This window comes from Colias croceus, chromosome 3 (assembly GCF_905220415.1).
Source record: "Colias croceus chromosome 3, ilColCroc2.1".
Lineage (NCBI taxonomy): Eukaryota > Metazoa > Arthropoda > Insecta > Lepidoptera > Pieridae > Colias > Colias croceus.
Window position 1 is genome coordinate 1,320,758 of NC_059539.1, and position 26,535 is coordinate 1,347,292.

The window sequence follows — 26,535 nt, forward strand, 5'->3', positions numbered from 1 at the left end:
CCAGCATACAAATTGGTATTTATTTTTGAAACGGTCGCAAATAACAATTCACTTTTACTTTCCTATAAATAATCGGGCACATAGATTATATAGGTTATATCTTAGGTTATATAATACTTACAAAACACATTGCAGTAGACAATAAGTTTAACTTTTGAACAATTATGTGGCAACAGAAGCTTAGCAGATCATAAACTAGATACATAGTAATTTGAAATGTATACGATCCTTAGTTCATCTGAGGAGCCGTTGTTGTTAATTGTTTTATGCAACGTTCAATTAACATCACAGAATATCGTTTAGTGTTTTAAAATGATTCTCGTTTGACAATCCTTTCGAAATATCGAGAAGGGGAGATGAGAGTAGGGGTGGTAAAACGCAGCAGCGCTTGCCATGACGATTACTGTCATCGACTCTACCGACGCGCGTGCCCGTTGCGTGAAAAAGAAAAAAAGTTGTCTGTGACTGATTTTTTTTTAATTTTCAAATTTGGATTTTAGTGAGCTGTGTTGATTTTTTGGAAAATCGGATTCAGTGCGCTCAGGACAGTGGTGTCGGACGGTAGTGCAGTGTGTGTGATGATACTCTGCCACTCTGATCTTGAGAGTGCAGCATGAGGGGCAGTGTATGCCAGTTTCTCCTGTTGGCGCGCTTGGTCGCGGCCATTACTGGACCGAGGGTTGGTTGATTTTCTTATTTAATATAATATTATTAATTTACAAGTGGATGCTCTATATTTTAAATGTTACCAATATTGTAATAAAGAGTGCGAGTTTTCTATGGACAATTTATAAGCGATTTACGAGCAAGCAAAAATATAATATAATGGCAGCACATCTTTTGACTATTGTAAAATGTTTTTTAAATAAATTCTTAATTGGCAAATAATGAACTCGCCATTTGAGCAGAGCAAACCTAAAGAATAAAATTTTAAAACTGCAGAACGAAAGAAAATATTTTTAATATGTGGGGAATTTCTATTGAATGTAGAGCGATAGAGTCAGTTGATCTTTTGCTAATTGTTCGGATTTAATATCAACTAGAAATCGTAAAATATAATTTTATTGACAAACATAAGCGCAATTTTCTTTTAAAATTATTAAGTTTAATGACTACTTAATATTTAATAAATAATAATCAAACATTAAAATATTTCGAATAAATTTAAGTAATAGCATGACAGCTATATCGTATGTTTTCGTTAAATAATTCCTCAACGACAACTAGAAAGTAATTAGGTTTGTAATCGAACCAGGAATCACTTATATGTTATAATTGCTGCGTGTGTAAATGTACTATATAATAATTATATTACGAATTACTTCAAACGGGTCACGTGGGTAATCCGCATTTTCTTCGGCATTTTTTTTTCCGTTTCCGCAAGTAAATATTACGTTTTTTTTTCTATATCTCTTGATAGCATGTTATATTATGTTCGTATTATGCTTTTGCACTCATTATAACGTAGGTTATCAAATTAAGTATTGAAATTGAGCGAGACAAATCAACGTTATACAAACGCACAATATAGGTTGTTTTGGATAATAATATCATTACGTCGTAAAGCATTATTAATACCCGTGCGAAAAAATGATAAGACTTATATAATGTAGGTCGTTCCCACACTAGAATTAATCTTTAAGATGTTATGGTAATTGGAACGGATTTTATAAATAAGCACTAGACGGTCGATTTGTTGAACCTGAACAATCAATTCTATTAAATTTTGCTATAAAAATGACTCTTTGGAAAATAAGGTAGGACTTTTGTCACGACAAATGAAAAAGGATGATGGAAGAAAGAAGAAATGGTGAAAATCTAGTCCTTCCATATTTCTTCTTTCTTCCATCATCCTTTTTTATTTGTCGTGACAAAAGTCCTACCTTATTTTCCAAAGAGCCATTTTTATACCGACTTTTGTCACGACAAATGAAAAAGGATGATGGAAGAAAGAAGAAATGGTGAAAATCTAGTCCTTCCATATTTCTTATGACGTGACATTATAACTGGAGCATTTCAAAACTAATACTAATAGATGCATTTCCTTAATTTTGAAAAAATATTATAAATGCAAATGAAATGGCGTAACATCTTATCCGCTAATCTGCCTACTTAATGCTAATGTTATAGTCGTAAATTATACGATATTACGGCCGTTACTTAGAATCATCTCAGTGCAGAAGTTTTTTCATTTGAACGTGTGAAACCACAAAACATATAACATATTATAAATGTAGAGCTATGAAACTTTTTATGGTGGATCAGAATATCAATGAAAAACTAATTGTTTGGGAATAAAAATATTAACAGCTTTATTATTTGCGGACAAGTAGGTTATTTGTCTTCAGTGTCCTGTCTGACCGAGACTTGTTTCGTAATGGTCACTGAGAATTATTGATCCCATCTGTACCAAGGAGCCAAGAGGAGGTCAATAAACAGGTGCATAATGTTAAAGTTATGTATGCGGTGCTATCTTCGTGTGAACTGTCAAATTCATAAAGGTTAGGTTAGCTGAATGGCCGTTAAGTTTTCTTCATTTTTAAGAAAAATTTCATAAAATTTTTCTTTCCTATGATCCATCTCCTGACCAAAAAGGAACAAGCAAATTGTTGCCGATTCACACGTGAAGCTGAAACCAAGAGAAATATGAATATATTTTTATTTACAGAGATATTATGTATAGGTGCCTAGGTATTATATAAATGACATTAAAGCTATTCTTGTAATAAAAGAAAAGCCGTTAACCTGACCGTGACTCGGTTTCATCTCAACTGCGTGTCAATGTTACAATAACTTGCTAGATAAAGACATATACGAATAAAACACGTGAGAAACGAAACGATTATGAAAACAGCATACATCTTGTATGATAGGATGTTTTTATTTTGCTCTCTTTAACTATTATTGATTACACTGGGCTAATTTTTTAAATGTAATCTCTATACAATAAAGCTGAAGAGTTTGTTTGTTTGAATGCAAATCAGGAACTACTGGTCCAATTTGAAAAATTATTTCAGTGTTAGATAGCCCATTTATAAAATGAAAGCTATAGGCTATATATCATCACGCTATGACCAACAGGAGCGGAGCAATGCGGGATAAACCGCGGAGCACAGATATATTTTATGAACATAATGTCGAGTACTTACAAAAATACTTTTAGGAGTGTTATGGGCCAGTCACAACTAGACGTTTTATTTTATGGTTTTTCAAAACACTTTTTTTTCACTGTCGAAGATAATGATCGAACAAAGGGCTATGATGTATTATTGATTACGTATTATTAATATTAAGACATCAGTTATTGGAATATACGTATAGGTTTATCGCTTTCAATTCAATGTATTACAATATTTAACGAAACACAATAATAAAGGAGCATCGAATAATATTTGTTCAATTTAATAACATTTTATATGCTGTGGGTGATATATAAACATCACGCAAGACAATATAACACGCAATTATAAATTAAAATACACAAAAAAGATTTTTATTTTATATACACGCGTTTCATATTTGAATATACATAGTGACTTTCACTACTAACTCTTAGCACTGTGAGAAACAGCGAAACTGTGTTACATAATATTTTATCTCATCGTCTGTACCTTCAAAACAGATTAACACTACGCGTAGCAGTTTAGATATTTGTACCTAATGATAGAAAGTCAAAGTTGACAAAAAAAAGAGAGTTCAAATACGTTTTTTTCAGTGTTAGAGTTTCGTTAGTATATTTGTGTTATAAGTTAAATGACACTTATAAAAGCTTTAATATTTTACCCATGTTCTTCCTTCATTAAGGTTTTCTATATAGAAATTGTACATTGATTTCCCTAAAGTGATAACAGTGTGTATTGTAAAATCAATAATATAGAAATTAGCATTTCGACCGTAAGTTGTGAAAAAAATCTGTAAATAGCTTGGGTAAATAGTAGAGATGCGCCGAATAGTGGTTTCACCGAATAACCGAATACCGAATACTATTCGGTTAAAAAATTACCGAACCGAATATTCGGCCGAATTATTCGGTTCAATGTTTTGATGTGTTTTGATGCGTAAACGGATTCTAACGGGTCGCAAGTAGCTGCTGGCTCGGTGACGAGCGAGCCTTACCTCACCGTCTGCCACCCGCGTAGGTATATCGCCCGCGCACTCCGTGCCGTCTCAGTTGTGTTGAAACATCGCACGAATACGTTACAAATTAAAACAAAAAAATATTAAAATTTTTACATTGTTTAAAAGTTTTATATTTTTACTTTAAGTTAGTGTTTGCAACATGAGCGGACGTAAAAGATCGCGAGCTTGAAATGCAAGATGACAAAACAAAAGTTAAGTGTAATTTGTGTGATTGTGTTATTTTTCGTGTGTTTGTGTTGTGTGTTCTATTGGGACTAAAAGCATTGTCTTCAGACTTCAGGATTTAAAGTATAATAAATATTAAATACTAACTAAGTGCTAATAATAAACATGATTAAATTATGTTGATGTAAATTTACAAAATAAACGTTGATTTGAAATGTAATGATTGTTTTATTTTATACTAGCTTTCCGCCGGCGGCTCCGCCCGCGGTTTCAAAGAAAAACTCGCATAGTTCCCGTTCCCGTGGAATTTCCGGGATAAAACCTATCCTATATTACTCGTGGATAATGTAGCTTTCGAATGGTAAAAGAATTTTTTAAATCGGTCCAGTAGTTTATGAGCCTATTCATTACAATCAAACAAACAAAGTTTTCCTCTTTATAATATTAGTGTAGACCTTAGGTTCAACACATTCTTCATAGGATTTCTTTGACTTGTGCAGTTTAGTATGACATAAATCATTCATTATATGAAGTTATTTATTTAGTTCTATAGCCAAGAAAGTAGAAATACTCATACCGAATATATTCGGCACCTAAACCGAATAATTCGGCCGAATACGAATAGTGAAAAAGATGCCGAATATGCCGAATACCGAATATGTATTCGGTATTCGGCGCATCCCTAGTAAATAGTATCTCTAGGCTGTCAAACTTTTTCACCGTTTCATTTGAAAGGTTACGTATCTACCTAGCAAAAAAATTACGTTTTAATTTATTAATACAAAACAACAGCTACTTTTTTTCTACATAAAATTAGAATAGGTTAGGATTTTAAGACGTCATTGCACTTACAGACAAAATCTTCAGAATTGATTTGGCTAAGTACTTTAGATAAATAATCGAAAAATAGTAGGGACATAGATACAATATCTATACATATAATAAATCTGTAGAAGGGTCAATTCTGTACATTGAAAATATTGAAAAAATAAATAGCAGGGGGTGTTACTGGATCGATACCAAACCCAAATATGTGATTAAAAAAATTTTTGTCTGTCTGTCTGTCTGTCTGTATGTGAAGGCATCACGTGAAAACTAGCGGTTCGATTTCGATGAAACTTGGTATAATTATACCTTATTATCCTGGGCGTAAAATAGGATACTTTTTATCCTGGAAAAATACGTAGAAAAAAATTAATCTTAATTTTTCAGTTTTATCCATAGACGTTGTTCCGTAGAACCGCGAACACACGTTGCGTATTATTATAGGCCTAGCCGTATTTGGGAATTGGGTCCAATAGATATTTATAAGATTTTATTGTCAGAGGTACCTACTCAAAATGGAGAAATAAACCACCCACGCGAAGACCGACATCCGCGCGGACGGAGTCGCGGGCGGAAGCTAGTTATACATAAGTACCTTATTCACATACTGACAAAAATATGTTACTATAAACATAAAATACCAATCCAATACAGTTCCAAAAGCAAACCGTAAACATCCTTGATTACCTACACAGTTTACGAAACGTCCGCAAAACTTTCATATTCAATACGAGTTTTTATACAAGTGTCACCTTCCATACACCGGCATTGAACAAGAAACACATCCGTGTGTATAACACATTGTATAATGTAGGTGACACCCGGCACTGGGTTGTGTAACACAGCTTCCGTAAGATATCGGCTTAACAGTTAGGATTACTAGTATCGGAGTTGACGGGTACACTAGGCCCGCATACCTAATGCTTTATTCAAATTAGATTGGGAAGAATTTTAGAATGATGGTATAGAACGCCCGTATTTTTGTGTTCTAACGAACTGTCTTTAGTCCCTAAAAATAATGAGGTTTTGTGAAAGAAGAGCATTTAGGTATTGCCAAAATATATGTATGTAATTGGTAAATTATTTAATAAGAGATGAAGTCCTTTGTTTTTAGCTGGTACTTATTGTCCTGGACAATGGCATTACATGGTTTGATACTGTGGTTTGATATGTTTATACTTTTTGGTTAATTATCACGCTTGTCATATGAACGAAATTAACTATGTTGACCGAAAGCTTATGATGTTACTATACTTAAAAATAAATATTTTATTTCGATATACTTACTACGATGATAAAATGACCCAGTTTCCATAAAACTTTTTCAGGAGCCTGTGCCTATAGATATTCTATTCTATTTATTCATAAAATAATTCACGTCATAAAAAAATACAATAGATAATAACTTATTAATATTATAGTTCTTAGTTTCCTGCAAGAGTTGAATTAAAAAAAAAAACGCATTGAAGATATCTTATAAAAAATAAATAAATGGCATTTGAAGCTATATCCTTAGAAATAAAATAGAGAATAGAATAAATACAGATAATATATTATTACTAAGAATACACGTGAAAGTTTGAAGATACACATTGATGACTCAGTCACGCAACAATGGTTAGATTAGGATAAAACATCTATGTCCGGCTGTTGACCTAATTTCATAATTTTATTTATATATTATCTATGTGTTAATTAAATAATCTATACTAATATTATACAATTACTATAGTAATTAGTTATTGCATTATTATCTGTGTAAAACCAAATAGAATTAAAAGAAGATAGAAGAGAAGAAGAAGTAGATTAGCGTAACTTCACCTTTGATATAGGATTAAGTATATAGGTTTGGGTCTTACTACGAATATCAAGATATTATCGGACTTAGGGTAAATTTTATTAGTGTTGCATCAATCTAGAATCTATTAAAAACTAGATTTTTGTACATGTTGATGAGATATTTTTATAGATTTCTGTATGTACTCATGAGATTTTTTTTATCGGCGGAAGATTCTTACTTCGTAGTGCTTTTAATGATTTATTCGACATTATATATCACAATACCAGTAATATACGGAATATACGGAAAATTATTGACAATAAAATAATTGTTCGTGTCTAAAACTTGTTTTCCAAACGATTACTAATTATGAAGGTATATAAATCAAATGCGTGTTACAAACGTTCATTGTGTGACATATTATGTAGCGATTATACCGATTAATCGATGATATTCGATTATACCGATTCGTTAATCGATTCATTTGGATGCAAAAAATTGGATCGCTCACAGATAGGTGATTAGCTGGGTCCACACCGGACGATCCAGTGATCCTGCGATCCGCGATCCAGGATCGCGGAGCATGGATCGTGGATCATGTTAGGCCGATCCACTTTAAAAACTTGCGATCCAAAATATGCGCTCCAAGTGATCCTAAGGCGATCCGTCATTCAGCCAGTCTAACTCTTGTACGATATGGAGTCACACGTACAACGGCGGCGTTTGCAAGAATGAATGCTAATCAATTTGAGATATTGTGTTCATTATTGGATAACAAGCTAAGAAAGAATGATACAAATTATAGAGATGCCATTACTGTGAAGGAAAGATTACTACTAACATTGAGATTTTTAGCAACTGGAGATTCGTACGTCAGTTTGCAGTATCTCTTCCGCATTTCTAAACAGTCTATATCATTAATTATTCCTGAAGTTTGTGAAGCCATCATTGACCTGTTAAATGATTAGATATGTAAAGGTAAGTAAAACCATACTTTTTTACTCAATAAAAAATTAGTGTATTTCAATCATATTTTTAAAGAAGTAACATGTTTACAATAATTATTATATTTTGAAAACATGATATAGGTAGGTACTTATTTAATTTGGTGGTAAATGTGAAAGTGAATAATCCTGAGGTTTCTGAAACTGGGACTGCGATGAATCAGTCGGTGATATCTGTGGAATTGGAGCTGGATAATTGTGAGGTTGTAGAGGCTTTTTTTTGTACAACGATATCAGACGGCGACTTTCCGAGATATCCATGACTTTCTGAGATGAGGTGGATCGCGCGAACCAAAACACAACCGTCCACACCGCGCGCATCACGCAACTGAGGCACCTTTGAAGCGGGTACAAAAACCGCCCGCTAACGGATCGCACGAGGTAGGGATCGCGCGCGGCAAAACGCGTGCATGGATCGCGCGCGGCACGTCCACACCGCCCGCATCTTTGGATCGCGCGCCTGCCGCGCGCGATCGGATCGCGGTGGATCGTCCGGTGTGGACCCAGCTATTTACCATTCAGATACCTATGTGGCTAGATTATAATGATTAGGAATAACTGGATATCTTTCTTGATTTTTTGTATTACAGAATATTTGAAAGTTTAATTTTGTAGTAGACAGGTAAGTAGTACACTTGTTTTATTTTTATATGCATAACATATTATAGTTTAATAAATATACTACCTATACGACTCTACCTAACCGATTATATTATGTGGGTATTATAAAATTTCCTAACATCTTTCCAAGAGTTTTAATAATACGTAATTTAAAATCAACTGCAAAACCAACACGCCTTTCTTTATTCAATTAAACAAAATAGAAACGTGAATAGGACATCAGTAGGCGAAACATGGCATTCTCACTTTCAACAGATTATGGAAACTTCATTCACAACGCGTTGTATTTTGATCACTCTTACGTTGTTACAAAGTTCATGTGTAGGGAAAATGAAAGTAATCAAAGGTCATGGGAAGATAGCAATAATTAAGTATGTGATTTATGGTTGGAGAGGTGGATTTTCTTCGAATTTGGATTTATTAGGTATATCGAAAAGCCTGGCAATGAGTTACCTACTATTCTCTATACAGTATACTTATTTTATCCATACTAATATTATAAATGCGAAAGTAACTCTGTCTGTCTGTCTGTTACTCAATCACACCTAGACTACTGAACCAATTTGCATGAAATTTGGTATGGAGATATTTTCAATTTTGATACCCGAGAAAGGACATAGGCTACCTTTTATTGCGAAATATGTCGAAGCCGGGTCAGACCACTAGTAATATTATAAATCTGAAGAGTATGTTTGTTTGTTTGAACGCGCTAATCTCAGGAACTACAGGAACTACGATTTGAAAAATTCTTTCGGTAATTAGATAGCCCATTTACCTATCGAGGAAGGCTATAGGCTATCATTACGCTAAGACCAACAGGAGCGGAGCTACGCGGGGCACAACTAGTTTATTCTAAGATGATTAATACCTAATTAATTACCGACGCGAGGCGTTTTCCGATTTGAAATAATAAAAGTTCGATATGGGCAATGTCTTTTATGGCATTACATCACTTCTATTAGATAAATAAATCTAACGAAATACGAGAACTTATTAAAAATTGCTTTAATAAGACGAATGCTTTTAAACTACGTGCAGTACGAAATCTTGATAGCGATCTAGATAGTTCAGACTAATTATGTCATGTCCGTAATACCATTTCGGTTACATCTGTCCTTGTTACATAATACAGAGAGCGGAGGCGAAAGAGCAGGATGACGAGAATGTTGTCAGACCACTTTCGCGCGCTTTCGACTTTGAGGAACATCTATGGCATTTTGACAAAGGTCGCGCGTTCATTGTGCCACATTACAAGTGTCAAAAGTATTCGCGATTTTGGCGGCAAATTTTCCGGACTGATTTAAAGTTATATAGGGCGTATTCAGAAAGAAAGCTTGAAACTTATAAGCGCTTATCGGCGCTTGTCAATGCTCAAACCAGCTTGTCAAAACCAGCATTGACAAGCTTGTCAAAACCAGCATTGACAAGCACCGATAAGCGCTTATAAGTTTCAAGCTTTCTTTCTGAATACACCCATACGTATGATGACCTAAATCTTTGCAGATGAACATACATATTATAATCTGTTTTTTAATCTAGGAAGTAATTCTTATTGCAATATTTGTTAATTAATAGAACATACATATTATTATGTGGTTTAAAAAATAGCATTATTATATATTCGATAAATATTCAGTCAGTATGTAGTCACTGATAATTAAAAATTTATTACATTTATAATCTTTCATCCCTTAACTGCAATTCTGAAAAATAAATATATTTTACTCTGAACAATTATTGATATAAAAACGCGAAAATGTATAATTATTTGTCGTTCTCTCGTGTTAACGCGGTACGTCGTTGTAACAACGTAATTTTATATGTTTTTTTTTTGTCTTGAGTGAGGAGGCTAGGACGCAGAATATGGCTTTATTCCCGTCGTGAAACATTTCATACCCGAAGGAATATATCCTTTACGCCAACTCAGCATGTTGTTACCATAGCCATTGCTAGTTATAATAAACTAAATAAATACACAATCAGTAAGATGTGCCGCTCTCAGCACGCTCAAGAATGCACTTTCGTGTCGCTGATGCGTCACGGCGAGATGTCGGGAAAATTGCGCCTCGCCTCACGGAACTTAGTTATGTTCATGTTGAATTATTTATGATATTTGGGCTCGTTTCTTGGTGAGACATTGAATGTGTTGAAATGATACAGCTGATGTTTAAGCAAATGAGATTGATGAAAAACATTGATGGAATTTATTCACCAAATCTATATAATATATTTAACGCAATAACAACAATCCTGGGAGAGATTACTCTTTAGCGATAAGGCCGCCCTCTGTGCTAGTTTAGCATTAAGTTTTAGTTTTAAGTACCTAATTTGTATTATTAACTAGCATAGTAAAGTGTTAACTATAAATAAATAAATAAAATAATCATAGCCAGCACATTTTGATTTATTCGTTAGGTTGCACATAGGGTGAATTATGATTGATACAATTTTAATAATTTCAGTAACTAGGAAAGATAATGCATAGGTAGTGTTTTAAATTTAAACGAACAATTACTTTAATTTTATTAATTTATAATTACATTTTAAGCTGTTTTCAATTCACTCAATCGAAATCACAAACAGTATCTTTATACGTTATGAGATTATTCAAATATTGGTTGAGATATTATATCTCATAAACAACAGCTTATAACTTGACTAACTCCTCATCTAAATTACTAATTATTATTTTTATCTATTTCAGATAGAAAACGACTTCGACAGAAATAGACAAGGGCCTATCGGAGCTCCAGGCTTCAACGAACATCAGACGAGATTCGGACTCAATTCCCCATTACAAAATTTCCAACAACAGCCGGGTCTTATTAACAATGCACAGCAAGTTCAATTCCCTCAGCCGATACTGAATCAACAACCATACGTGCCACAGTTCAATAATCTTCTGCCAGCGCAGAATATTCCGAACAACCCAATCCCCGTTCAGAATAATGGCTTCCAACAGTTCAATCAACAGACAAACGTTAATCCTCCCATTAATAACTTTAATCAGCAGAATTTACAGCAACAAGCTTTTGCTCAAAACCACAACATTCCCCAACAAGTTCCAACTTTGTCTACGTATCAAAGCAATTCTCTGCCATTAACTCAAAATGCACCAATATTTAATCAGAATCCCAATATTCCAACGCCCCTGTCGCTGGCTCAGCAGAGGCCGACACAGGCAGCTTTCTTGCCTACATTGCAAAATCAGCAAAGCTTTAGTGCCCCGAATCCAATCACCATTCAGGCTGCGCCTAACCTTGCACCACAAAACATTAATCAGAACGGACAGATATCTTTCCAAGGACCGATCAACCATCAAGGGCCAATTAATCATCAGCTAGGCCAAGGATCCATAAATCAGCCAATAAGCCAACCTTTAAACCAACCAATATATTCTAATACTCAGTCAGCTGATATTCAAGATTACTTTGAACAGCAATCAAAAGACAATTTAGAAAAACTAAAAGAATTACAAGAGAGACAGCGAATAATACAAAAACATCAAGAATTCGTGCAGAAGCAACAACAGAAACAACAGGAAAAGGTTGAGAAATTACACGAAGAATTCCTAACCAGACAAGCCACTAAATCGCTTCCTTCTTATACTACCACTGAAAATTATGAAGATGCTTACAGAAGAAACCAAGAAAAACGTAGGCCACTTCTACCTCATGAAACAGATTTATTCAAAAAAGCATTGGAAATGTATGAGAAGCAACATCCGACACCAACAACAACTACGTCAACCACCACAACGACAACAACGACTACACCACGACCTAGATATATGAGGACCAGAGGACCACCTAGATCAAGAAATCCTCCTCAAGACAGAAATAAACAAAAGCTCTACAATGAAATAAAGAACCTGCTGGAGGAAAGTGAAACTAAAGGGTTTGATGACAATCTTAGAGCAAAGAGTGTAGCTCTGTTACAGAAACCAGATATTTTGAAGCAACTTAAAGTCGCTCTAGCCGAAAATCCTGAAGACTTCAATGAGAGGAATTTTACTTCACGGGAAATATCTCTGAATGGACAAAAATATGAAGTGATCAGAACTAATAATCCTAACTTAATACCTAAGGGGGCAATAGCAGCAGACAGCCCAGATTTGGGTAAATACGTAGCAGCAGCACAAACAACACAAAAAGAAAGTCATGTTTCATTTGATGATTTGACAAAAGGTGTATTACCGCCAGGGGCTAATTACGAACTAGTGAAACAGGGTGATAATGGAAAATTAGAAGAGGTTTCGAATTTGCCCACTACCCTTCAGAGCAAAAAGAAAGTAACATTTGTCTTTCTAGAAGAACAAGATGACGGTTCCTATAAAGTCAAAGGTGTAAAAGCTAATGGACAACAAACGGAAGAGGGCCCAGAAGTTGAGGAGATTTTGAAGAAAATACGAAAAGGTGAGATCACACTCCCCGGACCTACTAAAATATCTAACGGATTACACAGTACAACGACTCCGAGCCCATCTACTACGGAATCTACGGATTACATAGCAGAATCATCACATCTTCCGTCAACGTATGCCAGCTTTGTTACAACATCCAGCTATGGCTCATCCGGACTCACCAATCCTGTTCCAACTACGCCTGCTAGTACATACAGAAATTCAATATTGTCAGCAAGAACGACTCAACAGACATTCAAAGAAAATTTCACCCCAAAAGAATCTCAAAGAGAAGCATACACACAAAGGCATTCACAAAGAGAAACGTACACCCCTAGAGAGCCACAAAGAGAAACATACACCCCCAGAGAGCCACAGAGAGAAACATACACCCCTAGAGAGCCACAAAGAGAAACATACACCCCCAGAGAGCCACAGAGAGAAACATACACCCCCAGAGAGCCACAAAGAGAAACGTACACCCCCAGAGAGCCACAAAGAGAAACATATACCCAAAGAGAACCTGAAAGAGAGACATACACACCTAGAGAACCAGAAAGAGAGGCGTATACGATACGGGAACAAGAAAGAGAAGTGTTTCCAACCAGGGAAACACAAAGGGAGACTCAGAGAGAATCATATACTCCAAGAGAATCTTATTCACAAAGAGACCCAACGAGAGACTTTCAGATATCAAAAGATTCATCAATAGACTCATACATACCCAGGGAGACACAAAGAGAAACACAAACATACCAACCTACAACGCGAGCGCCAACAACAGAAAGATACATCATTAAAACATCAACCCCAACGTATTCTATCAGAAGCAATAAACAGACCTCACGGAATATCTTCCCTAGCTCCACCATAATAAACACAACACCTTCATATAGATCTACTCCTAATGATTTGATTGTAATAGGATCAAGCACGCCTGTACCAAGTTTTGAAGAGCCATCGTCTCAGGACCTTTTCGCTTCCGCATCCAGTCCAGGTCTTATCGATATTCTGAAAGAAAACGGATTGTTCGCAACAGCAAAATACCTAAAACAATCTGGATTAGATTCGATATTGAATGAGACTGGACCGTACACGATTTTCGCGCCAACGGACAAAGCATTTAGGACGCTTTTAGTTCAACTGGGAGGTCCTGATAGGGCAGAAGAAAAGTTCCGCGATAATCCCAGACTTCTAAGTGGTGTAAGTACAATTAAAATTATTGCCTGATAATTTTAAAATATTAAAGTTAATTTTGTTACAAAACTTTTGTTTCCTATATAGATAATTTAAAACTAAAATTAACACAGATAGTATATGTATAGGTTAATTTTTCAAATTCGCTTAACACCAAGTACTGATCTTCGTCTATCGTTCGCATGTTTCTTCATTCTTAAAAAATCAAAAATCAAAAATTCCAGCTGCTCCTCCACCACGTGATCCCAGGCGCGTTCGACATAGCGTCCCTCCAGGATGAGATGACGGGCGTCTCCCTCGCCGGCACACAGTTACGAGTGAACCAGTATGACATGCATGATGTCGAGTGGAACGAAGTCAAGGTCACAACGATTAACGGTGCCCGGGTTATCGATGACAAGAAGGATATTCATATACCACAGGTATTTTCAGGTTTTTAACGTTTTAGAATTTTATTCACGCCTAAAGAAATGTGTAATTAGATATATTAAGAATTTGCTATCAAATAATCCATGCACACGAAAAAAATAAACATGTACAGCACACGTATAAATAAAAAAATAATAAACAAAATCTTGTCTATGACAGGGCATAGCGCACGCGGTAGACCGAGTGATGTTCCCGCTGCCGGTTGGAGACCTCGTGCAGACGTTACAGGCGGACAGGGACAGACGCTTCACCACCTTCATCAAGGCCATATTTACCAGTGGCTTTGCTGACACTTTAGCAGGTAAGATCATTTTGTTGTCTATGGTATACCTATGATGAAATAATGTTCTATAAAAATTAAAAATTTCTATCATACTAATTATTGTGAAAATAAGAATATTTTTCAATAAGGTAGAATTTAAAAGTGTCGATAGGGTTCACTACGATTAAAATTTCTATTATAATATAATAAAATGATTGACTGTTAATTTTAATAGAAATTTAAAACATACAACATATTCAATTATATTTTACCTATCGTAGTAAAAAAGACTCCCATTTCCCGCTTAATAAAAAATTTAAATTTAAAATCATTCCATTTGACAGAAAGCAAAACGTACACAATATTCGCGCCAACGGACGCGGCGTTCGCGCGGCTAGCGCCGACCGAACTGTCTCGATACTCAGAGAAGGCTGCCGCGAGAGCACTCGTCGCGCGCCACGTGTTGCCGGGCACGTTGTATAGTGCGGGCATGCGGTACTATCAGTTGAGGAACTCTATGGAGGACGCCAAACCTCTAACGCTGCAGAAGAACTCTGGTAAGCTTTTGATTTAAGTAGTTAACTCTATTCGCGACCACATGTTGCCGGGCACGTTGTATAGCGCTGGCATGCGGTACTTACAGCTTAGGAACTCTATGGAGGACGCCAAACCTCTAACGCTGCAGAAGAACTCTGGTAAGAATTAAATAAACTTTGGTAAGATTTATATGGAGTTATTTGGTCGTTCTCGTTTGACACGTGTTGTCGGGCACGTTGTATAGTGCTGGCATGCGGTACTATCAGCTTAGGAACTCTATGGAGGACGCCAAGCCTCTCACGCTGCAGAAGAACTCTGGTAAGCTTGTTAGCTGTGTGAAAACTTAAATTAAATTACTAGTTGAATGAAGAATTTGGTAAATTAAAGTGATTATTAAAATTATTTTATTAAAGTAAATAAAGCTGCGTGGCAAAAAAGTAGAAGCACAAAACCCTTCTACAATTATTATTAATTAATGTTGTTTATTAAATAATTTTGATTTCAAAATGTAATTTTCAGGTCGGATAAAGGTGAACAACGCGCAAGTAATAACGCACAACATCCCAGCGACGAACGGCGTAATCCACGCGATTGACACGCTTCTGTGAAACTACCCTCCAAATTAGTTTAGTGTGATGGAAGGTTAAACTATTCGAAATCTATGTTATATTGGAACATAAAACGACTATATTATATTGTTTGTTACATTCTTCTTAATCTTCCATCACTACATTAAGATTCATCCATTTCATAATCATACACCCCATTTCTATAATTTGAATTTAGAATGCATCTCACAAATAAAATTTCGAAAATAAATTCTAAATTCAAACGCAATCGAACATAAATGAAAAATTATAATTTTCAAATTCAACTTTCGACTCTATTCTCTATGAACGAATATTGTAATCACGACTTTGCCACATTAATTGTATCTTTTAATTTTAAGACTGTAAATATTTATAAGAATAAGGGAATAATTTATACATTTAGCATTTTGTGTAAATAAAAATATTAATTTTACGAGTGTATTTTTAAATAAAACCACCTTCTATTACCTATCTATTTTATTAAATTAATAATCGCACTTGATACAATAATTTACTTTCATCAACCATTCGTAAGTCACAAACAGCCAATATTGAAAACAAACTAAAAATACTGAAAACTAATACGATAAAGTATTAATTCAGTTACCCACAATGACTTCAAATTCATTATTCGATATTAAAATATGAAGTAATGTCAAAAAATTTAGAACATATTATCATGTGCTACTTGCCCTCTTACCGCTTTCGCCACGGTTTCTACAGAAAATATTATTCAGCTTCACAAATCACTCATAGTCATTGATAGCTTAATTGGCACTTTTTGACTCATATTATCTTTGGCAACTCCCGAACCCAGTGTGAATACAGACAGAAAAGACACATTTTCTCTCTTTCTTACCAAAGGGCAGCTATTATCCTTGATCTATAAAGTCTATTAATACAGTACCACTGTTTTTAAAACTCATAATAAGAACATAGACATACAATGATACATAAAACCATAATTATTAATATCTGATACTTCACAAGGAACCACTTTTTAGTCTCATTTAATAATCAGGAATCTATTTCATTTATAATAAACATTGATCACAACAGATACTGTAGATTTATAGTAGGAAGAATATGTAATTTAAGTAGTTATTCCTAAAGATCATATTAAGATCCTCCACTATTGCCACTTTTAAAGCCGCGGCCACACATTGGAGATATTTGCACCAACGTAACGTTTTGCGCCCAATGCACCAATGTATGTATCGGTACTTTGACACAATGTAGACATTGCATCCAATCACTGTCCAATGCCCAATACTAACGCGCTCAGTGTCGGTTTTCGATACACGTTCAAAGGAGAGGGGAATGAAAGGGGAGTGCGCGGGGGCATCTTGGACACAACGCGGCGCTCGCGCCACACATATCGTCTCTGTCAGTCGCCTTGAGATACGGGTCCTGTTCGTACGTGAATGTAGTACTCTGGTTTCGCAATGGCAACGCCTTCGACTGAATGGTCTAATGCTGATGTCTTGGAGTTTATCGAGTTATACCAAGGAGAACCAGCGTTGTGGGACTCCACTAGTAAGTTGCACAAAAACAGAAATGCTTTGGCGGATGCTTGGGAACGAATACGCGCCTCTTTTAGCTTATCTGGCGTCACTATTGCTGAATTAAAAAGAAAAAAGGAGTCATTAATGACGACTTATAGATATCATTTAAATAAGAAGAAGAGATCCATTAAATCAGGTGCTGGGCGGAACGAAGTCTATGAAACTAATTGGTTCGCATTCCAAGCTATGGATTGCTTTTTGGGACAAAATTATGAGTGCAAACCTACACAGGATACGGAGGTTAGTTACAATAAAAAAGTCATTTTTCTTCTTAGTTAAAATAAAATTTATTAAATTTTAAGTAAAGTAAGACTTATCTACAAACACCTTACATGAATGGTGCGCGTCAACGCAAAGTTGTCTCCTCCATAGTTGTCTCCTACCTATATCACTATAGTAAACTACTCTAACTACTAACTATAAAAGATTTAAGGAATTAAAATTGTGAAGCCAATGTTGCAACGTCATTTCCTTCTAGAAAAAGTACCTCTAAAATGTACCTACATTAGAAACAATAAATTTTACGAGTTGGAAAAGGAATTACAGAAGTGCAAAAGGGCAACTGTTGCCATCGAGCTTTTATTATTTTAATGGGTTTAGTTAAAGTTAAAATTTATTTTTGATTTCCACTATTTATTAAGACTAGTGGACGCCACGCGGTTTCACCCGCGTAATTCCCGTTCCCGTGGGAGTTCGGGAATGAAATATAGCCTATGTTACTTCCTGATAATGTAGCTATCCTAGGCTGAAAGAATTTTTCAAATCGGTCCAGTAGTTTCGGAGCCTATTCAATTCAAACAAACAAACAAACAAATCTTTCCTCTTTATAATATGTATTAAGTATAGACAAAACATACTTGAATATTCAATTATTATTGAATGAAATAATTAGCGAACTCCTCTCTTACATCTAAAGCACTAGCCCGCGGCCTAATAGGAAGTCTCTCAAGTGGTCCGAATGCATCGGCATTTTGGTACTGCTGTCTCCAGGCTCCTTCACGCAATTCACCATTTTCCATATAATCAAAAGTTCCTTCTGAGGCATATAGAGGCCTAGAGGAACGGCTGTTTTTTAAAAAATTATGTAAATAGATACAAGTTAAAGTTATTACTTTTGCTTGCTCGGGCTGTAAAAATAGTGGTGCTCTAAATACTCGAAATATCGATGACATGGTCCCGAAAGCATTTTCAACTACAACTCGAGCACGAGATAACCTTTTATTGAATATTCTGTTCTTGCTGCCATGTGGTGGATTGCCCGGATATGGTTTCATTATCTTAGTAGACAGTGCAAACGCGCTATCACCAATAAACACATAAGGGCATTTTGTCAAACGTCCTGGAAGACAGGATTCCGTAGGAAAATTTGTGTTATTACCATATATTTTTTCCATTAAAGCACTGTTATTAAAAACACCTCCATCGCTAATCCTTCCCTGACAACCCACATTAGCAAACATAAAATTGTAGTTGCTGTCTACAACTGCTAGCAGAACGATACTGAAGTATTGTTTGTAGTTGTAATAATCGGATCCACTGTGAATAGGTGATTGCATTCGAACGTGCTTTCCGTCTATACTTCCTAGACAGTGCGGGAATTGCCACCTTTCTTGAAACTGCGAGGCAATCTGTTGCCACTGTTCTGCCGTGGTGGGCCACTGAAAAAAAAACCATATTATTATAAGTATGGATTTATTTCATAGCACATAGTAGCATAGGTACCTAAACAATGCAACTAAATATGGTATGTTTCTCTTTTTTCAGCCTCCAGATATACAACCAGAGGAGTCAGCTAGTACTTCATATCAAGAATCTGTGGCACAAGAAAATACTCAAAAAAATACTGACCCAATCAGACCAGGGCAATCAATATCACAGACGCAAAAAAGAAGGAATACCTTTGAAATTAAAGAAGTGAAAACCCAAATGGATGAAGCCTTTAAAGCAATAACTGTCGCGTCAAAGCGTCAGCAAGATTATGACGACACCGATTTTTTTTGTCAGATGCTGGCGAAAAAAATGAAAAAAATGGATGAACAGAAACGTGATAAATTAATGTACGATATTCATACTCTTGTTTATAATTCGAACTATAACGAGTTTCAAACATCGTCTAATTCCACGCCTGTATACAGTAGTTCCAGTGCTGAGTACTACGCACCCGCGCCCCCTAATACAGTTGTAGACTATTCATATAATGACCTTCCTACATTCACTAAACAAACGGCGGCGCCGACGTATACTTCTCAGACCACCGCCCCAAAAAAGGAAATTAATATAATAAGTTCTCAAATAATAAAAAAAGCGTTTGAAATGAGCAATGAAACTGATAAAATTTAAGTTTATGTAAAGACGATACAAATATTATAAACCGTCCATAGTATTAAGTGATATAATAAATAAATAATTAAAAAGTGAGAAACAATACAAAGTGATAAATAATTATAATTACTGATTAAAGTTTTAAATATAATACTTAAATAAATGTTTTTTTTTTTTATTTCCTTACCTTGACTTCATCTTGAAGAACAATAACAATCGCTTTACAAACTTCTGGCACGATTTTTGATATTATTTGGCTGGATATTTTAAAAAGAAAATGAAGTGATTTATATGTATCTCCTGTAGCAAGAAATCTTAAAGTTACAGCCAACCGGACTTTAGGTGGAATGGCTTTTCTCCAATATGTATCTTTCTTTGCTATGATTGGGCTAATTTTTTCTAGTAAATATTCAAAATCAGATGATGACATTCTGCAGAAATTTTCAAATTGTCCTGATGGCTCATGAAGCAGCTCCGCCAAAAACTCACTTCCGTGTCTATAAAAACACAGATGCATAGTTAGCAAAATACATAAAGGTACTTGTATAAATATATTGCGAATGAAAATATTTTATTTCTGTAGTAATAAATATAATGTAACTTACGTTAATCCTGAAGTGTGCATTTTTAGCATCCACCACCGCCTTTTCTTCCGTTGATTACTTGTCTGATGCAAGTAATAAGCATATGTACCTAGTCCGTACGCGTAAGCCGCTAGTCCAAATAAATTATCGTCCATCGTCTTCGCTTCTCTGCTACCACGTTTGGGACTGGCCCAATGAGCTAGTCTGTTTCCATTCATTGGTTACAAAGTTGACATTGAAGCCAATGTATAGTGCAGTAGTTTGATCATTTCAAATTATAGCCAATATTGGACGCAAAGTTGAATCCAATGTGTGGCCGCGGCTTAAAGATCTTTCCCCAAAATAAAATTATATTTAGGTATTCAAGTCACAAATTTTAATAGATGCTGATACAAAAATTTTAAAGTGATAAACAAATAATTTATTATTGTTGTATTCGGCAGTGAATTTCAATTTAATTTTATTTCAAAAATATTTCAATTTTTATCTCTACCGTTGTGGGTAATTCAATTTTGGAAATTTTTAACTATCAATTTTAGAATTTGTGACAAAATTGTGAAAATCCTAGTTGGTTATGCATATGTTTTAAAAAAAACATGTGTTAAGTGCAACTTTAAAGTGTTTTTTTTATATACCAAGTAGTACTTAAAAACACTCCGTCAAACCACAACACTATCACAACACACAGGTACTAGGAACGATGATTAAACTTAGCGAGCATCATTTTTAACTGCGCTATTTCATCATCTTTTGCCGCCAATTTTTCCCGCAACGACTTAATGGTCTCATCTTTGCTGTCACACAACGTTTTCAGTTCGTCCAAGAGTTGTCCAGTATCGAGTCGCTTCCCGGGTCTCCGTTGCACCAGTTTTCCGATAATGTGAGCTATTTTTGGGTAATGCGCCGTTAAATGAGCGGGAATCTGACCTTTACGTAGATCTGTGATCGTTTTCACGCGTTCCATGTCTGTACTGAACGGTTCCACCATTTCTAGCAGAATGATGCCGAGGGAGTACATGTCGCTCTGAAAATGATGAAAAAATATTTTTAATTCAGAAAAAAAAAATTTTTTCAATTGATTCGGAATCCTTATGGTAATTGAGAAGTTTTGTTGATAACCATAATTATTAATCTTGTTATAGGATAATGTTAAAAGATTTACATATATTTGGTTTTGTTTGTTTGTTTAAGCAGGCTCTAAAACTATGCATTTGATTGTAACTATTTTTGTATTTTTCACTAATAGTCAGATTTTTCTCTAATAAATTATCCGGAAACAAATAAGATATAATTTTTTTCTAAGCTAAGCCATAAACAAAAAAATAATGTTAACCAAAGTGGAAAAAATTGTTTTTTTTTTTGCGTGCACTGTTTAAATCGCTATAGATACGGTTTAATAATGTCCTAATGAGTTGTAGGGCTATTAAAATAACAGCACATAATATAAAAATAAAAATAAATTTTTCTGTTCCGTTATGAAAAATTAAATAAAAATACATACCTTTGGATTACACTGTCCCTCCAGTTGTTCTGGAGCGGCATACAGATGCGTGCCCAGTGCCAATCCACTGTGCGACTGCTGCAACGGACAAGCCAGGCCAAAATCACCCAGTTGTACTATCAGCCCACTCTCACTCTCACCCACAAACACATTACTTGGCTTCACGTCATGGTGGATCACACCCTTCGAATGTATGTAGTGCAGTCCCCGGACCAACTGCGTGAACATGTCCACGATAACATCTATACGCGTCCAAGCGACGGGATACGTTACGTCCGGTATATGCGTGTCGAAGCTTCCAGAATCATTCGAATCGGAGTGTTGGAGGACCAACTCATCGGAGCCCTTTCTAGCCAACGTCATGTGACTGTTGCGCTCGTCCAGCCACTGCTTCAACGTCTGCTTACAGTACGTCATTTGTATGTAGAGAGTCGCCCATTTTAAGTTAACCCGTGAACAATTTTCATACTCCTCGCTAGTTAAGAACTTGCATATAGCGTTGTGTTCTGCGGACGGCGGTTCGTCTTCACTCTCGCTTTCATCCAGATCGGAATTGTCATTTTCGAAACTCTCCGAATTCTCGAAAGATATAACAAAGTCCGATTGACTATGCTGCTTTGTCAGATCTTTGGAATTGTATGTTTTGAAGGACTTCATCATATTTGTATATACTGAAGAAACTCTATTGGAGCTCAAGTCCTCGCTATCTGTATCCATGTGGAATTTACGCTTCTTCTTCACTGTAGATTCAATTAAAGGTTCTAGCCAAGCAGCTTTGTAGTTAACTATGTTTGGATGATTGAGACTGGCTATAGTTTTGACTTCCGCGAGATGTGTCATGATTGAGTTTACATCGGAGGATTTTATGAAGACTTTCTTCACAGCGTATTCAACGCCGTCGAGTCTGTGTCGCGCTTTGAACACGCTGCCAAATCCTCCACCAGCGATGAAGTACAGTTCCTCGAATTCCTTGTGATATCGCGACCATTCGAGACCTGATCTTGTTAGGGGCCATGTAGCTGGTAGAGTTATTGGTATTTCTGAACCACTAGCTATTGTAACCAGCTGGTACAAGGCACGTTGGTACTGGCTCCTCATGACTTCAAACTCACCCATTGCATAGGAATCGTCTATCAGCTTCATGCTGTGTAACTTCTCGCATATTGTGTTGTAAAGTTGGTTTGCTTTGGAAGAATCTTTTTCCAGGAGTGTACAGAGTTGCTTGACCAGGGATTGAACAAGTAGACTAATGGGTGTAGTGGCGGTGGAGTTGATAAGGTCAATCTGTTGCATACTGTGTTGTAAGACGGAGTCATGGTGACTGTTGTGAGCTAAACCTGGAAAGAAAAACAATTTAGTTTTAATATTTTGTTGAATGAATTGCACATTTTATTACAATAATAAATGGATTATTATAGAACGCTAGGAATAAATGCCAATTATATTAACAAATTTTATCTAGTTCTAATAAAGAATTCAAGATACAATTTCAATGTAGTATATCTGAAACTACATGTTGATAGTATTTTCTAGTATTTAGTTTTACGCAAGTATTATACATTTAGAAATTAAAGATTTTTAACGGATTTTTAACTGTTAAAACCAGTCTCCCCATGATCACACTCGCTGTAAAGTGTGTGAAATGTCGGGAAAATAATATAATGAATAAATTGCATTTAAAATCCATTCAAAATCTTTAATTTTTTAACATGTTGATGTTACTTACATAGAGCTGTATTATACATCTTAATTATTTATAATATTAGTTTAAAGAACAAGCACTCTGAAATCACCTATTTTCACAAAATATTATAAGCAACTAGTTAATTCATTATAGTAATGTTGCAACCTATAGAACATTCTACTTGATAGTGGTTAATGTGGTTAGGTTACATTACATAATGTACTTGGTTGTGTACAAGTAGGTGTAGATAAAAAAGAAAACAAAAATAACAGGATTGAAAATTGAACTATAAATTGAGATTTATTTATAAACTAGCTTACCGACCGCGGCTTCGCCCGCTTTGTCTAAAACCTAATAAATTATATACTAAAACCTTCCTCTATTAAAAAAAACCGCATCAAAATCCGTTGCGTAGTTTTAAAGATTTAAGCATACAAAGGGACAGAGAAACGACTTTGTTTTATACTATGTAGTGATAGTTTAAGTATAGGTTTACATTTTACAACATTAACCACATAATGGCAAATTGATAAATTGATAATCAAGAGTAACTTAAAAAATGCACAAAGTTCAAATAATCATTTTATATTACTTTGCCGAGTTTAAATATTAAAAATATATCAATACTGAATTATTATAAAACTGAAGAGCTTGTTTATTGGCTTGGACGTTCTTATCTCAGGAACTATCCATATTTCTTGAGAAATTTAAAGATATTTGATTACTTTAGTATCAAAAATTGTAAAAGTATTTTTTATTGACATAAGTGTATATAATGTAAGTTTAATTACACAATTACAAGACAAATTACATATCGGTATATTAATGTTAGTTTCTCAAGCGTGTATTATCTTCCCAACGTGACATTGGCAGAATTGTACTCAAACAAAATTGCCACCCTTCGAAAAATTGAATTGAATTGACAAATTACATAAATAGAGGTTAGGTTAAAATGAAAAGTGTTACTATCTTGGATAAGATTACATATAAAAAGAAAAATCACAATGTAATTGTAAACAAAATTAATATTTTGTTACAAAAAAAATAAAAATATCAGAATGTAAGTGGCTGAACACACTAAATACATTATTCAATATTGCTTTAGACCATAAGTACAGTAGTAGGTACCGTTACTACATTAAAATTCAACAAATTCTGTTTGTTATTTTCCTGAAGGTAGGTTTCAAGGTTACAATATCGAGATAATATTACACGCATAATCATATTCAGTAACTTGCATGCAATTAATATTATTTATTTACCTAAATCAAACGATTTCACGGTGGTTAAAGCTTCCCATTTATCCTTTTTACTGCCCATTTTTAGTTTCCTTGCTCGTGTGGATTAGGATGATGAAACCACGATTTCCATTCGTTAAAGTTTATTTTAGACATGATCAAGCAGTGATCCGTCCACTATGTAATTTATTCCATAATGAAGACATTTTATATATATTTAAATGAAACAATTATCAAAATAAAAATCACACAATCACACAAATCACAAGCACGTCACAATTTCACTTACTCTATGATTTCACTATAACCAAAACCATAGACAATATTGAGTTCAGTATAGACATTTGACAGCATTTGACATTATTATTTTTCTTTGACCACAGATAAAGACATTAGACATTGAGATAATATTACAGTACTCACTACTCTGTCAGAACTCAGAAGATGTTTAGAAATGTATTGTATTTTAAACGCTGTCTGATGTATGCTGTCCGCTGTGTATGTAATTATTATTTAAGTTACGCTTAGTGCTTGAAAAAAGGAGATGATAAAATTAATTTAATATTTCTATTCTAATCTAATATAATATTTACAATTTACCTACCAGATTCTCATTCTGTGGTCCATCGTGATCTACCCTAATAACTGTTCAGTAGAAATTAAAGACTTTTTAACGGATTTTAAACGCGATTTATTCATTCTAGAGCGTGGTCACGGGGAGACCTCCCGTGACCACGCTCGCTGTAAAGTGTTCGAAACGTCGGGAAAATAATAGAATGAATAAATCGCGTTTAAAATCCGTTAAAAAGTCTTTAATTTCTAAATGTATAATACTCGCGTAAAATCAAACCCTAGAAAAAACTGTTCAGTAGCTTATAGGCCGAGAGATACTGACACAAAAATTCGGGTCATTTGTAACAGGATGGCAGTTCTACAGGGGTCTTAGTACGCAATGACAAAATGAAAAATAATGGTCAGAACGCTGGTACCGGCGGACTAGTCGCGTGGGCGTTAGTCGAACTCGTCGGAAAAATAATGAAAGTCAAACGATTTGTAACACAAAAATTTTAGAATTTACCGATAGCCCGTAAAAAGATCTAGGCGGTAGTGACATGCCATACTTTTCCGGTGTGACTTGGTAATAGTAAAGTTATAGCCCGCCATACCGACGCGAATGCGTTGATTTAAAAAAAACAATTCAACCATTTGTACCAGGCTAACTTTTGCACAGGTAACCATCGTCGTGCAGCCATTTACTAAAATCGGTACCTTTTTATCCGGTAAATCCCACAGGAATGGGAACTATGCGGGTTGTTTTTAAAAAAACTCATGTACATAATATATTAACTATGTATGTACAGTGTATACTATGAGAACTGTCATATTTTAATCAACTGTTTAATTTTCACTTATGTACACCAATGTACACATTTAAAATAACTTATAAGTATGTCAAATTTTTTCCAAATAAAAATTCACTTTCTTTGATCGAATGTATTTATTAGCTACAAGCTATGCTACAAGAACAAAAAAAAACGTAAAAATTAAAATAACCATGTTACTCAGGGTTAATAAATAATAAAAAATAATAATAAAATAAGCCCTTAGATTACAAAATAAAGTACAGATGGAGCATGACAACCGCCCGTCGCCCTTGTCAAAGAAAATACGAAATCAAAAACAAATACG

General features: G+C 34.9%; 4 protein-coding genes across 4 annotated transcripts; 2 read left to right on the plus strand and 2 right to left on the minus strand.

The window, feature by feature from the left end:
* The first annotated feature begins 392 nt into the window (after window positions 1-392).
* LOC123706156 lies at window positions 393-16,385 on the plus strand. The gene is made up of 6 exons (XM_045655323.1): window positions 393-679; window positions 11,240-14,140; window positions 14,359-14,556; window positions 14,723-14,864; window positions 15,170-15,382; window positions 15,882-16,385. Exons 1-6 carry the CDS (start codon window positions 614-616, stop codon window positions 15,968-15,970), a joined length of 3,609 nt encoding a protein of 1,202 aa, XP_045511279.1. The 5' UTR covers window positions 393-613; the 3' UTR covers window positions 15,971-16,385.
* Window positions 16,386-17,138: 753 nt separating this feature from the next.
* On the minus strand, window positions 17,139-20,742 carry LOC123705796 (protein ALP1-like). The gene is made up of 3 exons (XM_045654818.1): window positions 20,445-20,742; window positions 20,027-20,336; window positions 17,139-19,175 (listed from the first exon to the last, which is right to left on the minus strand). Exons 1-3 carry the CDS (start codon window positions 20,639-20,641, stop codon window positions 18,390-18,392), a joined length of 1,293 nt encoding a protein of 430 aa, XP_045510774.1. The 5' UTR covers window positions 20,642-20,742; the 3' UTR covers window positions 17,139-18,389.
* On the plus strand, window positions 17,353-19,947 carry LOC123705797. Its single transcript, XM_045654819.1, has 2 exons — window positions 17,353-17,757; window positions 19,282-19,947. Exons 1-2 carry the CDS (start codon window positions 17,398-17,400, stop codon window positions 19,855-19,857), a joined length of 936 nt encoding a protein of 311 aa, XP_045510775.1. The 5' UTR covers window positions 17,353-17,397; the 3' UTR covers window positions 19,858-19,947.
* A 321-nt stretch (window positions 20,743-21,063) lies between the features above and the next one.
* On the minus strand, window positions 21,064-25,125 carry LOC123705795 (eukaryotic translation initiation factor 2-alpha kinase 1-like). The gene is made up of 3 exons (XM_045654817.1): window positions 24,871-25,125; window positions 21,925-23,261; window positions 21,064-21,447 (listed from the first exon to the last, which is right to left on the minus strand). The coding sequence occupies exons 1-3, from the start codon at window positions 24,926-24,928 to the stop codon at window positions 21,115-21,117; spliced, it is 1,728 nt and encodes a 575-aa protein (XP_045510773.1). The 5' UTR covers window positions 24,929-25,125; the 3' UTR covers window positions 21,064-21,114.
* Between the last annotated feature and the right edge of the window lie 1,410 nt (window positions 25,126-26,535).